At 36.9% G+C, this 15,957-nt stretch overlaps 1 protein-coding gene across 1 annotated transcript in view; it reads right to left on the bottom strand.

The window, feature by feature from the left end:
- RNF128 (ring finger protein 128) overlaps positions 1–5,662 on the bottom strand; it is a 154,729-nt gene extending 149,067 nt beyond the window's left edge. The window contains exon 1 of the mRNA XM_036271248.1: positions 5,092–5,662. Within this exon, the coding sequence (XP_036127141.1) occupies positions 5,092–5,497 (406 nt within the window). The 5' untranslated portion in view covers positions 5,498–5,662. The remainder of the gene's footprint in view (positions 1–5,091) is intronic.
- Positions 5,663–15,957: the final 10,295 nt, after the last annotated feature.

Below are 15,957 nucleotides of genomic sequence, written 5' to 3'. Positions count from 1 at the left end.
CTAGTGATTCATGGCTAGGTAAGGACATGAAAAGGAGTTTTCATTTAGTCTAAGTGCCATGGGAAGCCACTGAAATGTTTTAAACAGTGTGACTTATCATTCCTAAAAAGCCACCTTGGTTTCAGCATGGGAAGTGGCCTTAGAAGGGGACAAGAGAGGTAGGGAGATAAATTAGGAAGTTATTGCAGAGGTCTGAGGATGAAGTCTTGAAGATGGATACATCCAGACAGATTTGAGATTAATTTGAAGTAGAACTGACTCATTTTCTTGAAGTAAGCTCTTCTTTATGTATATATCTGAGTCTAAGCCTTATGGAAGTTTTTATTAACTTTCACTTTATCTATATACCATTTTTATGATTTTCCCTCTCATTCCTGGAAGTTTTTCCCTAAAACATGTGAGTTTGCTTCTCTGATGAAACCTTCCTTTTCCATGCACTTAATTACTCTGGAATTGGTGAGTTTTAGAGATTCTGAAGTGCTGCAAATCTCACCAGATTGGATACAGTTAAAATGATAAAATCCTAAGAACCATTTTATCCCTCACAAATTACCAACTTTGCTGAATAAACTACATTAAATTTTAAGTATTTCTTAAGGCAATTTACCTGTTTAACAGCATATTTAAATTTCAAAACCTGTTTGCTCAGCAAGCAAGTGCTAAACTTGCTTTGAATTTTCTGCTTTAATAACTAAGGAGTCCTGACTTTACTTGCACATCTGGGACAGAACTGGATGAATGTTTCTGAAGCATTTGGAAAATATTGTTAAATTATATGATTACTTAAAGATACAATAAGCATACCCTTATATTTTCAACCCCATCAAAATGCCAAGTCAAAACACACCGCAAATTGGGAAAGTGATTGAAAGGTTTACATCCAAGTGCTAGGCTATAGACTATTCCTTCTCAGTGGGCGCTCTTTTCAGACTAAACTTCTCTCCTTCAGAAAAAGTATCCTGGTAATAGAGAGGCTATAAATAGACTGGGTAGAGGAATAAGAACATTCTGTCCCTACAACATGAAACCATGAGAGATAAGGAGTGCAGAAGCATTGCTTAGGCTTGTTTGGGACCTTGAAGGGGATGGGGACACAAAGAAATATAAAGTAGGGGTACAACAGCAAGGGCATGAGCATAGTGCATTGTCAGTGAGAAAGAGACATGCAGCCCCTGATATCTGGGACCTGGCCCAGCATTATTAATCTGGCCTTGGTGTTTTCTTGTTAAACATAAACAATATCACAGAACATCAACATGAGAAAAGGTCATTCCGTGACCATGATAGATCAAGGCAAAAACAAGACCCACTCCATCATCATCTGAATACTGTCAAAATATGAACAATGTCCAAACCACAAAAATGACCAAACATCTGCCATCTGGCTAACACGAGTGACTGTTGCTTCTTTACCAATTGTAGTTGTAGCTTTGGGTTAGTCTTCCCCACTTACAAATAAGATTTATTTAGAAATCCACTCACTGAATTACCCCCACTTTCCATCAGCATCCAAGTCCAGAACACAGTCAGCTAGAGTGACCAACTCAGCCTGGTTTTTCCAGGGATTTCCTGTACTCCCACGTTCCAGTGCTCTGTCTTGAGCAAAATGGGATGGCTGTTCAAATGCCTGCTTCCTTAAACTCTCCCTCAGATTATGTAAAAGCAAGGCCAAATCCTGTAAGTCATTTCTATTACCCTCTTATTGAGACACCCCATAGTTTCTTTTGGTATGAATTTTCCCTTTGCTGCAACAAGTAATAAACCCAACTTTTTCAAACATAGGTCTTTTCCTAGTAGTCTCTCACTGGATGGCACTGACATCTGTAAGAAGTAAAAAGGAACAACGCTGTGGAAAAGCGTATAAGTCTAGCCAGCATAGGTATAAGTCTAGCCAGCATAGAAAAATGGGACTGAAGGAATGAAGAGGTGGGGGAACCAAATAAGAATGAAAAGGTGGTATAGCCATAGAGAGTTAGAGTGTGGTTTTCTGAAAAGGTGTTTTTAGGGGTCATAAAACATGAGGTGATGGAAAGTGAAGGCATGATCTTTTGTAGGAGGGGAGGAGATGTTGCTCCATCATCTGAACCTGAACCAAAAGAAACACTAATGAAAAAAACAGAAAAAACAAGCAAAACTTTGGCTTATGATATAAAATAATGACTCAATCTTTAATGGCCTAGAGCAGTAATTTTCAACCTTTTTTATCTTGTGACACACATAAACTAATTACTAAAATTTTGTGGCACACCAAAAAAATACATTTTTTGCTGATCTGACAAAACAAGAGTTATAATTTTGGTTCATTCACACTGGATGGTGATTGTTGAGTTGGTTGTTGTAAACTTTTTATTTGACAATCTAAGGGAAAATAAGTCAGTGCCTCTGAGTAATAGTTAGGTATTGCATGTTTAAAAATTCTTGCAGCACAACAGTTAAAAAATTGCTGTTCATACAGTTTTACATACTTGTTTGCATACGTTTGTCAACTACATCATATAATAACTTCTATATAAAAGGAATTTTTTTGGAAGGAAGAACTGCAATGACACACCAGCGAGCAGGTGTTATAAGTACTAAACTAATAATTTCAATTCTTTGGGTTTGAGATCGTCCAATGTTAAATATCAATATTCATTAAATAATATAAAGGCCTCAGACATATAGTAAATGGTAATGAATATTAACTATTGCAGTTATTGTCATTATACTTTTTTTTTTTAATTCCTACCCTGAGGATATTTTTCTACTTATTATCAGATAGAGTAGGAGGGAGGGAGGGAGAGGCAGAGAGACAGAGAAAAACATTGATGTGATAGAGCCATATCAACTGGTTGCCTCCCGCATGACCCAACCAGGGCTGGGGACAAACCGCAATGGTGGAGGTATGTGCCCCTGACTGGAATCAAACCTGCGATTCATTGGTCCATGGTGATGAACTAACCACTGAGCCAAACTGGCTAGGGCCATTATACTATTTTTCCAATGTGCTTATTTTAAAACAGGCAATTCCATAGTTTTAAAAATAAATCTACAGATTCAGTCCAATCCCTATTAGAGTACCAATGGCATATTTTACAGATCTAGAACAAAAATTTATAGGGAACCATAAAAGACCCCGAATAGCCACAGCAATCTTGAAAAAGAAGAAAAAGTGGGAGGGATCACAATACGAAGTGGGAGGGATGGGAAGAGATAAACCAAAGAACTTATATGCATATATGCACAACCAACCGACATGGACATTAGGCTGGGGAAGGCAGGAGGGGGGTGGGAACGGGAAGGAGGGGGATGATGGAGAAAAAAGGCCAACATCTGTAATACTTTCAACAATAAAAATAAATAAATATCCATGCACACCAAAAAAAAAAAGTTTTTAATCACATATTCTTGATTATGTTGGAGGTATATATTGAATGATAAATGTAACTTCCTTTTTTAAAAAACTAGGCTCAGTTTCATAGATTCAAATGACTGTGTGCATGCCTTTTGGCAAGATTTACTGTAAATGACCTTTGGTAAATCTTTTAAATTCAGTGGCTAAGTACCTACATTCCACTAGATGTTGGCCCCTACTGCATGTTGCAAAGCAAGTTTTGAAAACAGGACTGCCATTTAGTTTCATACTGTTTATGCATTAAAAATATCCAGGGAGTGAACAAACAGGATGTCTGATTGTCCATATGAAAGGAAAACTAGAGTACCCAGAATCTAGAAGTTGAAACATAGAGGAAGTAGGTTCCTTAGTAAAGGTTTAATTTCTAATTTTCATCAGAAGTCTGCATCATTTATTTCTACAAAATTAAAAGTCACATAAAAATATAGGAGCACAGGGAATATTTATGAAATGCTCTTAAAAATAAAGTGAATGCCTGAATTCTGGCAATGTCTAGCATATGCTAGAAAAGGAAGTAAGTAAAGTTTTGTACATTTACAATAATTTTGTACCACTGAAAGACCACCTCCCCTGATTTTTCAATACCCAGGAAAACAAGCAGGTTGTTTTTCAAACATAGTACTAAATTGCCACATTATATGTGTACAACCTGGAATGGTCCAATCCGTCTACTACTCTTACCACAAATGTAATTGTCATTTTTTATAATTCTGACACCTGTTTAATATATATATTTTTTTCAGAGTCAAATATGTCAGTGATAATACCAATTATCCTGATATTGTATTCTGTCAACTCTTATTTTGTTTGATATTATTATCATTTTGGGGGAGGAGGGAAAGTCTGGAGACAAAAATACCCATACCCACCCGCAGTATAAAAAACTTAGGTTCATAAGTCTATGTATTCAGTGGTTTAAAAATCATTTATTTGGAATGTGGCATGTGGCATTTTTTTACAAATTAAAATAAAAACAGTAATTATCAGAAGTAAATCCTTTTTAAAGTTAATAAATTGATGATTATATTTACTTAGTAAGTCATAAGTAAACATTTCTAAGGGAAACCTTTACTTTTGATGTGAATTATTCAGTGTTATCCTATTTCTGCCATGCCCTTTTCAATGTATAATGTTTCTGACAGAGTAGTTTTATATGTATTATTCCCACAAACAGATTCAAATCTCACCTGTATACAGCAGACAGTCGAATTCTCATTTACATAAATGTTTTGCACACTTACAATAAGCTATTGTTTAATCATAATAATGAGCCCATTTTGTAGCTATGCTATACTTGAATACATAGAGCCCTTTTTTGCATAAGAAATGAATCAAATTGAAAAGTAGAAATTGACAATGAAATAAAAATATGTGTTTTCTCTGGTCTTTACAGGTAAACGCAGATATTATTAAAACACAATTATATAATACACACTGAAAAAACTAATACAGCTAAAAACAATCATGAAAGAAAATAGGAACCACTTCATGAATTGGTTAGTTGTCCTTGAACCAAATGAATTACAAATATGGCGTCATAATAAATTCATTCCAAGTAGTACCAGGCAGGAAAATTTAAAGTTAAATTGTTTCACACCCTCATTGCCAAATCGAGAGTAATTCTAGATGGAAATACCATTTTAAGTTTAAAAAAAAAAACATTATCCCTTATTGGAAATCTATGTATTATTACTTACCGAAATTTGCCATCTGTATTGTCTGATTGCCAGTCTCTGGAATGTTGTAAATCACAACAGCATCAGCATTTCTTCTGCCCGCTATTTGAATTTTTTTTGAAAATGTACAATTACCTCTTTCTATCAGTGCAATCCAAGGCTTCTCGGTATTAGTAAACTCCGTGTCGTAGTCACAAGCTTGGTAGTTATTGTTCTTAGGGATGCCCACCACCCCCATAGCATTAGCCACTGGTGAGGCTAATCCATAAACACCACATTCACACGTCTCTGTTGTAGTGTAGTTGCTGGTTTCATTGTAATAATTCACAGTCACATAGGCATTCATTGGAAAAGATGGTGTAATTTTTAAAAAAAAGGTAAGAATTACAAGCAGCCGAAACCAACTGGACTTATTCTCCTGGATCATTGCTCGTTCATCTGAGCATAAAATTTAAGATGTCTGCTGATATTTCAACTATCAGTCACCATTTGTCCACTCAGGTCCCTGCTAAGCTGAAGTTTGAAATTTCAGTTGCAAGCAGGTAACTGATCCCACTGCAAGCAACCTAAGCTCTGAATACATCAGCTCTATTTCACTTTAGTTATCTACATTCCCTTTTGCCTGCCCCTCCTCCAACTGTACACACACCTAACCCTTGACCATGACTACCTTAGTAATAAATAACACCATCAACTTTATTGTACATGTTAACTTATCAGGGTTGGATGACTTCCTGCATTGATATTTTTTCTTCCTCTGCTCCAGCTAATGAACTTTCATAAACATGGAGTGGATTGGAATGAGGAACTGGACTCTTGGGAATCCCACGTGACAAGTCTGAAAGTCACCTCTCTCAGAATATCTAAAACACCAAACTGGTTTTCCAAGCCCTGCTGAAATATGCTATCAACCAGTTTAGCCAGGAGTAAGTTAAGAGCCACACTTTTAATTGCTATGTCATTAGTGGAATTGATTTTATAGCCTTTTCCCCTCTTATTTCTTTTTGTAATTTTTTAACTGAATCCCCAAGGAATATCTTCTGCCATACTGTTTATTCATTGAAAAGTAAACATATTTCAGTGGCTAGAGATCATTTCCTTACAAGTAAAGTGCTTTGTCCATGGTAAGCACTCAAATGTTTGTTGATTGACTGATACTTATGAGTTGCTGCATTCCATTAATTTTTATGTCCCATGTGTTATATACTCTAATAAGATTATTCAAAGTTTAAAATTTTTTTTTGGTTAATCCTCACCAAGGATACTTTTTCATTGATTTTTAGATAGAGTGGAAGGGAGGGAGGGAGGGAGAAAGAATTATCAGTGTGAGGGAGACACATTAACTGGTTGCTTCCTGCACAACTCCGACTGGGGCGTGGAATCAACCTGTAATCCAGGTATGTGCCCTTGATTGGAAATTGAACCCGAGACTCTTCGGTCCTTGGGCCAATGCTCTAACTACTGAGTCAAACCGATCAGGGCAAGGTTTAATTTTTAACATTTAGAATTTTAAATTCTAGTTACTTCATAAGTATAGACAGATATATTTATTCCAGTACTTCCTTTATTGTAAGCTCTGTTTTTAACCAAGAGTACAATGGACACTACCAGCACTCGGACATTACTATAAGGTCAACTGCTCTGGGAAAGTTGCTGGGATAGGGAGATTTCAGTGTGTCCCAAGGGCTGGTGAAGGAGTAGATAAATGAACAAGAAAACAAACAGAGATATCAGGAGTCTAACTGAGTCAAGAGTCAGCAAACTAGACAAACAGGCATTAGACTCTCGAAGAAGCAGAAAGACACCAGGTCAAAAGGAGGGCAGACGCAATGGTAGTCTGAAGTCCAAGAAAAGTAGTCTGGAATCAGGAGACCACTAGAGTCAAGGGGACAGGACAAAACAAAAAATAGGAAAATAGGAGACATTGAAGGAGATGACCAATGAGGCTAGTTGATTGTTACCTGTTCTTAGGCATCTGAGATATTAACTTTGAAGTGGACCCTGCAGATGGGAACTAAAAGTTAACAGTACTCAGCAGAGGTGAGGCGTTCAGGGAATCTACATTTGAATCTAATGAATCAACCCCAACAGAAGCACAATAAAATATAAACCTTTCTATCATATTATAGCTGCCGATTATATATCTGTATATCCTCTCCACTACAGTACCTGGTATTTGTGGCACTTTAAACATAGTAATCATTTAATAATTATTCATGGACTTGAACTGAAAAGTTTAAAGGTCTTATGTATAAGCTTACGGTTTGTTTAAGAGCAAACACAAATAGTTTATTATTTTGCTATTGGCACTACAGTTTTGATGTTAAAACTCCTAATAAATCCTGTATTCATTAGACAGAAAAACAACACTATCAAACGGAAAACAGAAATTATTGTCAAAATCATTAATTTGCTGATTGCTAACAGACATCTGTGATAAATTCAACATCGTCATTCAAAATGCAAATAATTAGCAAAGTACTAGAAATTTGATTTAACCTTTTTCTATCAGTTATTAAATTGTTTCTAAAGGAAACTCTTTTCCAGAAATAGTTTAAAAACAAATTAATGAGGAGTTAGCTAAATCCATTAGAAGCCATATTTTGTTAAAGGATATTAACACACTAGTTTCAATTCTTCACATTCTATTTTACGCACAAGTTAAATCATCATATGCCTTAAAAATATGACTTTCACATAACAATTTGTGGCAATGTTTGTGTATTAAAGATAACTTTATTAAACTATTTAAAATTTCTCTGGAGGTTAAAGTGCATGACTCTATATGATAACCAGCATTATATGCCTTGTATATATGTATTTTTGTTTCTTTTAGTGACTTTCAGAAAGAGTCATAACTTAGAAGGATAATTTTATATATATTTTTAAATTTTGCAGTTAAGTAAAATTAGTCCTGGAACAATAAATAACCATCAGTGCAGTTTTTCTGTTAATTCTAAAGGCAAGTTGCTGGAGGATGAGTGGTCTAGTGCTTATTCAGCATTGTGAAATTTCTGTCTGTGGAACATCTGTATTAGACTCACTTGGGAAGTGTATTGAAAATAAAAATTCCTGGGTCCCACCCCCGTTATCCTGAATCAGAATCAGAGGAAAATACATAGGATTTCACATTTTAAATAAGCACTCCAGGCAATTCTTATGTACTTTACAATTTAAAAACTTTAAATCAGACAAATTGTACATGATGAATAAATAGTATGGGATCTAGCTCTCATTTTGATAGATTAGCTGCTGTCATTTTATTTCAACCTCTTTGTTGTTCAACTTCCAATCTATAAAGATTTCATATTTATTTGTGATTTAGGTGGTACTCTGAACATTGTTGAGGTATCTTAAAAATAAAAATTTTGCACTGGTGCTGATTCCACAACAGTTAGTATTATATTCTCAGGAAATGAAAACTTCTCTGGGATTTTTTCTTCATTTACACAATAAAAGAGGTTGAATTATAATTTATCTATCAATTCTCTCTTAGATTTGACATGTTAGAACTCTAGGAAATTAAAAATGTTTTCAGAAAATATCAACCTTTATTCTTTCCTTCTTATCAGCACAATTCATGATGAAGCTGCACTGAGAGCAGATGAAATTGTAGGAGGCAAGTTCAAAGTATTGGGTCAAGCTTGAATTTTAATAGAACTAATAAGTGCTTGAAATAGTACTATATACCAATGGTTTTCAAACTTGTCTTCACGTTAGAATCAGCTGGGGAGATTTTAACTCTCCTGATGCCCAGGTTATACCCCAAGAAGAAATTTGGAGGTGACATCTAGTCATAGTAATTTTTAAAAATTAAATTTACTGTAGTGGCATTGGTTAATAACATTACATAGATTTAAAATGTAGAATTCTGTAATACATCATCTTTATATTGCATTGTATATTTACCACCCAAAGTCAAATCTCCTATTACTATATATTTGATACCCTTTACCCTTTACTATTCCCCCACCCCACTTCACTCTGATAACCACCATACTATTGTCTGTGTCTATGAAGTGTTTGCTAATTTGTTGCTTTCAGTTTCACATCCTACATATGAGTGAAATCATATGGTTCTTGACTTTTTCCATATGACTGACTTTGCTTAGCATGATATTCTCAAGATCCATCCATGTTGCAAATGGCAGCATTTCATCCTTTCTTATGGCTGAGTAGTATTTCATTGTATATATGTACTACATCTTCTTGATCATAATCATCCATCGAGAGACACTTTGGTTTTTTCCATGTCTTGGCCACTATGAATAATGCTAGGTATAGTAATATTTAAAAATCTCCAGGTGATACCAATATGAAGCCAAGCATGAGAAACACTGCTACATAGAAACTGGATGGGACTGTTTTTTATTTTATTTTTTTAAATTAATTAATTAATTAATTACATTATTATTGTTACAGATGTTACTCCTTACCCCTCCCCCGATACCCCCCTTCTCCTCCCTCCCCGCCATGTCCCCAGCTTTGTTGTCCATGTCCATTATTCATTCATACAGGCATACAAGTTCTGTGGTTAATCTCCTTCCCCACCCCCCTTTCTGGGGATTGTCAGTCTGTACCTTACTTCCACATCTCTGGGACTACCCTGTTCTTCAGAGTGTTATGGTCATTATATTCCACAAATAAGTGAGATCATATGATACTTGTCTTTCTCTGTTTGGCTTGTTTCGCTTAGGATAATACTTTGCAGGTCCCTCCATGTCATCTCAAAAGATAAGAGATCTTCCTTTCTTACAGCTACATAGTACTCCAATGGGTATATGTACCACAGCATTTTTACCCATTCATCTACTGATGGACATTTGGGAGGTTTCCAGATCTTAGCTATTGTAAATAGTGCTGCTATGAACATGGGGGTACATATATTCTTTCTGATTGGTGTTTCAGGCTTCTTAGAATATATTCCTAGAAGAGGGATCACTGGGTCAAATGGCAGTACAATTTTTAATATTTTGAGGTAACACCATAATGTTTCCCATAGTGGCTGCACCAGTCTGCATTCCCACAAGCAGTGTACTAAAGTCCACTTTTCTCTACACCCTCGCCAATACTTGTTTGATGATTTGTTGATGGCGGCCATTCACAGTTGTGAGGTGATACCTCATTGGTATTTTAATTTGCATCTCTCTGGTGATTAGTGATGATGAGCATTTCTTCATATGTCTTTTAGTCATTTGTATGTCCTGTTTGGAGAAGTGTCTATTTAGTTCCTCTGCCCATTTTTTAATTGGGTTCTTTGTCTTCCTTTTGTTGAGTTGTATGAGTACTCTTCATATTTTGGAAATTAACCCCTTATCTGATATATCATTGGCAATTATGCTCTCCCATACAGTGAGTTGCCTTTCCATTTTGGTGGTTGTTTCTTTTACTGTGCAGAAGATATGAGTTTGATGTAGTCCCATGTGTTCATTTTTTCCTTTGTTTCTGTTGCCTTAGTTGATGTTTCAGTGAAAATTCTGCTGCGTATGATGTCTGAGATTTTGTTACCTACATTTTTTTCCTAGGATTTTTATGAATTCATGAGTCACATTTAAGTCTTTTATCCATTTTGAGTTTATTCTTGTGTCTGGTGTAACTTGATGGTCTAGTTTTATTTTTTTGCATGTAGCTGTCCAATCTTCCAAACACCATTTATTAAAAAGGCTGTCTTGTCTCCACTGTATGATCTTGCCATCTTTATCAAATATTAATTGAGCATATTGTTGTGGGTCCATTTCTGTGTTCTCTGTTCTGTTCCATTGATCTATCTGCCTGTTCTTGTGCCAGTACCAGGCTATTTTGACTACAGTGGCTTTGCAGTATAACCTGAAATCTGGTAATGTAATTCCTCCAACTTTGTTCTTTTTTTTCAAGATTTCTGTGTCTATTAGAGGTATTTTTTAGTTCCATATGAACTTTTGAAGTACTTGTTCTAGTTCTGTGAAGTATGTCATTGGTATTTGATGGGGATTGCATTGAATCTATAGATTGCTTTGGGTAGTATGGACATTTTAATGATGTTAATTCTTCCAATCCATGAACAAGGTATATGCTTCCGCTTTTTTATATCTTCTTCTATTTCTTTTTCCAATGACCTGTAGTTTTCTGTGAATAGGTCTTCTATTTTTTTGGTTAAGTTTATTCCTAGGTATCTTAATTTTTTTGCTGCAATGGTAAATGGGATTACTTTTTTAGTTTCTCTTTCTGTGAGTTCATCATTGGTGTATAAGAATGCCATTGATTTCTTGACGTTAATTTTGTATCCTGCTACTTTGCCAAATTCATTTATTAAGTCTAGAAGATTTTTGATGGAGTCTTTGAGGTTTTCTATATATAGTATCATGCCATCTGTGAATAATGACAGTTTCACTTCCTCCTTTTCAATTTGGATCCCTTTTATTTTTTCTTCCTGCCTGATTGCTGTGGCTAAGACTTCCAGTACTAAATAAGAGTGGTGAAAGTGGGCATCCTTTTCTTGTTCCTGTTCTTAAGGGAAATGCATTTGGTTTTTGCCCATTGAGTATGATGTTGGCTGTAGGTCTTTCATATATGGCCTATATTATGTCGAGATATGATCCCTCTGTTCCCACATTGCTGAAAATTTTTATCAGAAATTGATGCTGTATTTTGCCGAAGGCTTTTTCAGCATCTATTGATATGATCATATGATTTTTATCTTTCATTTTGTTTATGTGGTGTATCACATTTATTGATTTGTGAATATTGTGCCAGCCCTGCATCCCTGGGATGAATCCCACTTGGTCATGGTGAATAATTTTTTTTTGATGTTTAGCTGGATTCGAATTGCTACTACTTTGTTTAGGACTTTGGCATCTATGTTCATCAGGGATATTGGTCTGTAGTTTCCTTTCTTTGTAGTGTCTTTTTTTGGTTTTGAAATTAGAACTATGTTGACCTCATAAAACGAGTTTGGAAGTCTTCTTTCTTCTTGAATTTTTTGAAGTAGTTTGAAGAGAATGGGTATTTGTTCTCCACTGAATGTTCGGTAAAATTCCCCCATGAAGCCGTCTGAGCTTGGGCTTTTGTTTGCTGGGAGAGTCTTGATTGCATCTTCAAATTATTTTGTTGTTATTGATCTGTTCACATTTTCTATCTCTTCCTGGTCCAGTGTTGGGAGACTATGTGTTTCTAGAAATTTGTCCATTTCGCTGAGATTGTTGTATTTGTTGTCGTATAATTGTTTATAATATTTGATAACAATCCTTTGTATTTCTGTGGTGTCAGTTTTTAATTATCCTCTTTCTTTTCTGATTTTGTGTATTTAGGTTCTCTCTCTTTGTTCCTTGGTGAGTCTAGCTAAGGCTCCATCAATCTTGTTTATCTTTTCAAAGAACCAGCTCTTTGTGTCATTGATCATTTGAATTGTTTTTTGGTCTCCATGTCATTTATTTCTGCTTTGATCATTTATTTATTTATTTATTTTTATCCTCACCTGAGGACATTTTTCCATCTTTTTGTTCAGGTAGAGTGGGAGGGAGAGAGAGGAAGAGAGAGAGAGAGAAACATCGATGTGAAAGGAACACACCGAGTGGCTGCCACCCGCACAACCGACCAGGGTCGGGGACAAACTGCAACCGAAGTACATGCCCTTAGCGGGAACCGAACCCGGGTCTCTCAGGACCGCAGGCCGACGCTCTAACTGCTGAGCCAAACCGGCCAGGGCTCTGCTTTGATCATTATTATCTTCTTCCTTCTACTTGTTCTGGGGTTTTCTTTTTGTTTGCTTTCTAGTTATTTAAGTGGTGAGGTTAGATAGTGTATTAGAAATTTTACTTGCTTCTTGATTTAGGCCTGTAGTGCTATGAACTTCCCTCTCAGAACTGCTTTTGCTGCATCTAATAGATTTTGTGTTGTTGTGTGTTCATTTTCATTGTATTCCAGGAAGTTTTAAATTTCTTCCTTGATCTCCATGGTAACCCATTCATTTTTCAATAACATGCTATTTAATCTCCATATGTTCAAATGTCTTTGCAAGTTCTTGTTGCAATTGATTTCTAGTTGCATGCCATTGTGATCTGAGAAGATTCTTCATATGATTTCAAACTTCTTGAACTTGTAGAGACTGAATTTGTGCCCTAAACATCTGGTCTATCTTTGATAATGTCCCATGTGCCCTTGAGAAGAATGTGAATTGTGCAGTTTTGGGGTGTAATTTATTATAGATATCTATTAAATCCATTTGCTCTAGCACTTCATTTAGAGTCAGTTTTATTGTTAATTTTTTTGTATAGAATATCTATCCAGTGATGTCAGCGGGGTATTGAAGTCCCCTGCTATGATTGTATTGCTGTTGATTTCTTTTTTGAAGTCCTCCAAAAATTTTTAATATATGTTGGTGCTCCTATATTGCGTGCATACGTGTTTACGAAGGTCATATCTTCCTCTTAGATAGATCCTTTCAATATTATGTAGTGGCCTTCTTTGTCTGTAGTTATGGCCTTTATTTTGAAATCTACTTTATTAGATATGGGTATTCCTACCTCAGCTTTTTTTTCCTTTCCGTTTGCTTGAAAGATTTTTTTTCATCCCTTCACTTTCAACCTATGTAAGTCTTTTGTTGTGAGTTGGGTCTCTTCTAAACAACGTATATGTGAGTCATGCTTTCTTCTCCCGTAAGCTACTCTGTGTCTTTTTATCAGAGCATTCAAACCATTCACATTTAAGGTGATCATTGATATGAAATTTTTTATTGCATTTTTGTTTAGTGTGGTTCTATTTTTCTTCCTATTTTTCTACTAATTACATCAGTCCTTTTAGCATATCTTGCAATGCTGGTTTGGTGTTAATGTATTGCCTTAGTCTTTTTTGTGTGTGTGTCTGGAAAGCTCTTTATTTGACCTTCTATTTTGAATGATAGCCCTGCTGGATAGAGTAGTCTTGGATTCAGATCTTTTGTTTTTGAGACCTTGATTGTTTCATTCCACTCCCTTCTGTCCTGTAGTGTTTCTGTTGAGAAATCCGCTGAGAGCCTTATGGGGTTTCCTTTGTAGGTAACCTGTTGCTTATCTCTTGCTGCCTTCAGGATTCTCTCTTTGTCTTTAATTTTTGGCATTTTAATTACTATGTGTATTGGTGTGAGCCTGTTTGGGTTCTTCTTACTTGGGGCTCTCTTTGCTTCTTGAACTTGAATGCCTTCTTCCTTCACCAAGGGAGGAAAGTTTTCTGTCACTATTTCTTCAAATATATTCTCTAACCCTTGCCCATTTCTTTCTCTTTGGACTCCTATGATGCGAATGTTATTATGTTTCCAGTTGTCCCACAGTTCTCTTAAGCTGTCTTCCTGATTTTTTAATTGTTTTTTCCTTTTGGTTTTCTGATTGGTTGATTTTTTCTACCCTCTCTTCTAATTCACTGATCGGGTCCTCAGCTTCCTCTACCGTGCTGCTTAGTCCTTCCAATGTATTCTTAATTTCTGCTGTGTCATTCTTCATTTCGACTTCATTGGTTTTCAGTGTTTCTATATCTTTACTCATGATTCCCATGTCCTTACTCATGCTATTCAGCTTGCTCAAGATCATGGCTCTGAACTCTACCTCTGATAATTTGCTTAGCTGCATTTCATTTATGTCATCTTCAATAGAATTCTCTTGTTCTTTCATTTCGGATTTGTCTTAGTTTTTTTCACCATTTTGTCTATCTCAGTGGGCTTTGGAGCCTGCCAAATTTTTCCTGTGGGAGTTGGTGTTCTGCTGTTTGTGACTCCCTGTACTGGGTTCGGATGGGCCTGGGCGGACACACGTTAAATATCACTGTCAGGTCTTAATTTCCTGGGTAGATTTACAAGCCTAGGAAAGGTTCCGTTATTCTCTAGGTTTTTCCTGGAGGCTAGTAATCTCAGTTACTCCGTGCCTTGGAATGTAACCCTGGTGTTCTGCATGAGAGGATTTTCAGAGGGTGGGATAGGTGCTGGTTGTTAATGAGCCTCAGTTTACATTTCTTTGCCTCACCTGGGAAACGCTGAATCTCAGGGTGGGGGTTGGGGGCTGCTGCTCTACCCTACAGCTATGGGAAGGAGCACACTGGCCACTGTCTTTTGTGGCAGCCACTCAGCAAAAACTCTGAGTGTCCTCCACATCCCAGATGTCACCACAGAGTTACTGCCCTGTCAGCCCTCCCTTTGCTGTAGCCCCCAGGTGAGTGGCTGTGGCTATTTTAGGGTTCTGTCCCAACTCTCTGCACTGTGGAGGTGGCTTGTTCTTTATTCCCCAAGGGCACTGCTCACAGCTAAGAGTGCTGCTGTCACCAATCCTACCAGTGTCCCTGGTTATATGGTCCTGTCCTGATGCTTTTTTGTCGCTTTTTTCCAAGGATTTGTCTTTATTTTAGTTGTAATTTACGTTTGATCCTGGGAGATCATCTGTTTAGCTTTTATTCACTCCTCTTCTTTTTTCATATCCTCTAAGGTTATCTTGTGTGCTGCTGGGTCGAACAGGCCTTTCTGGTGCCCCCACACCCTGCATGTCCCACAGGTAACTGGATCGCACAGTCCCTTTGGGGACCCGGGTCTATGCCTGTGTTATGGGCTGCTGGGTCGCATAGACCTCCCTAGTGCTTTAACACCCAGCAGGTCTTGTGGGTAATTCGATGGCACAGTCTCTGCTGGGTCACACAGACCTCTCTGGTGTTTCAGCACCCCACAGGTCTCGCAGGTAACTGGATCACACAGTCCCTGCTGGGTGGCACAGGAGTCTCTGGTGCCCCCACACCCTGAAGTTCCCGTGGGAGGGTAGCTGGATTTCACTAGTCTCTCTTGGGTTCTGGCTTCTCACTGCTCTTGTGGGCTACTGGAACACACAGGCCTCTGTGGATCCCCAGGTACTACTGCTGGTGGCCTGGGAGTGCTGCTGCCCCATGGGGCTCAACTCC

This window comes from Molossus molossus, unplaced genomic scaffold (assembly GCF_014108415.1).
Source record: "Molossus molossus isolate mMolMol1 unplaced genomic scaffold, mMolMol1.p scaffold_m16_p_2, whole genome shotgun sequence".
Taxonomy (NCBI): Eukaryota; Metazoa; Chordata; class Mammalia; order Chiroptera; family Molossidae; genus Molossus; species Molossus molossus.
This window is presented reverse-complemented; position numbering and strand designations above follow the sequence as displayed.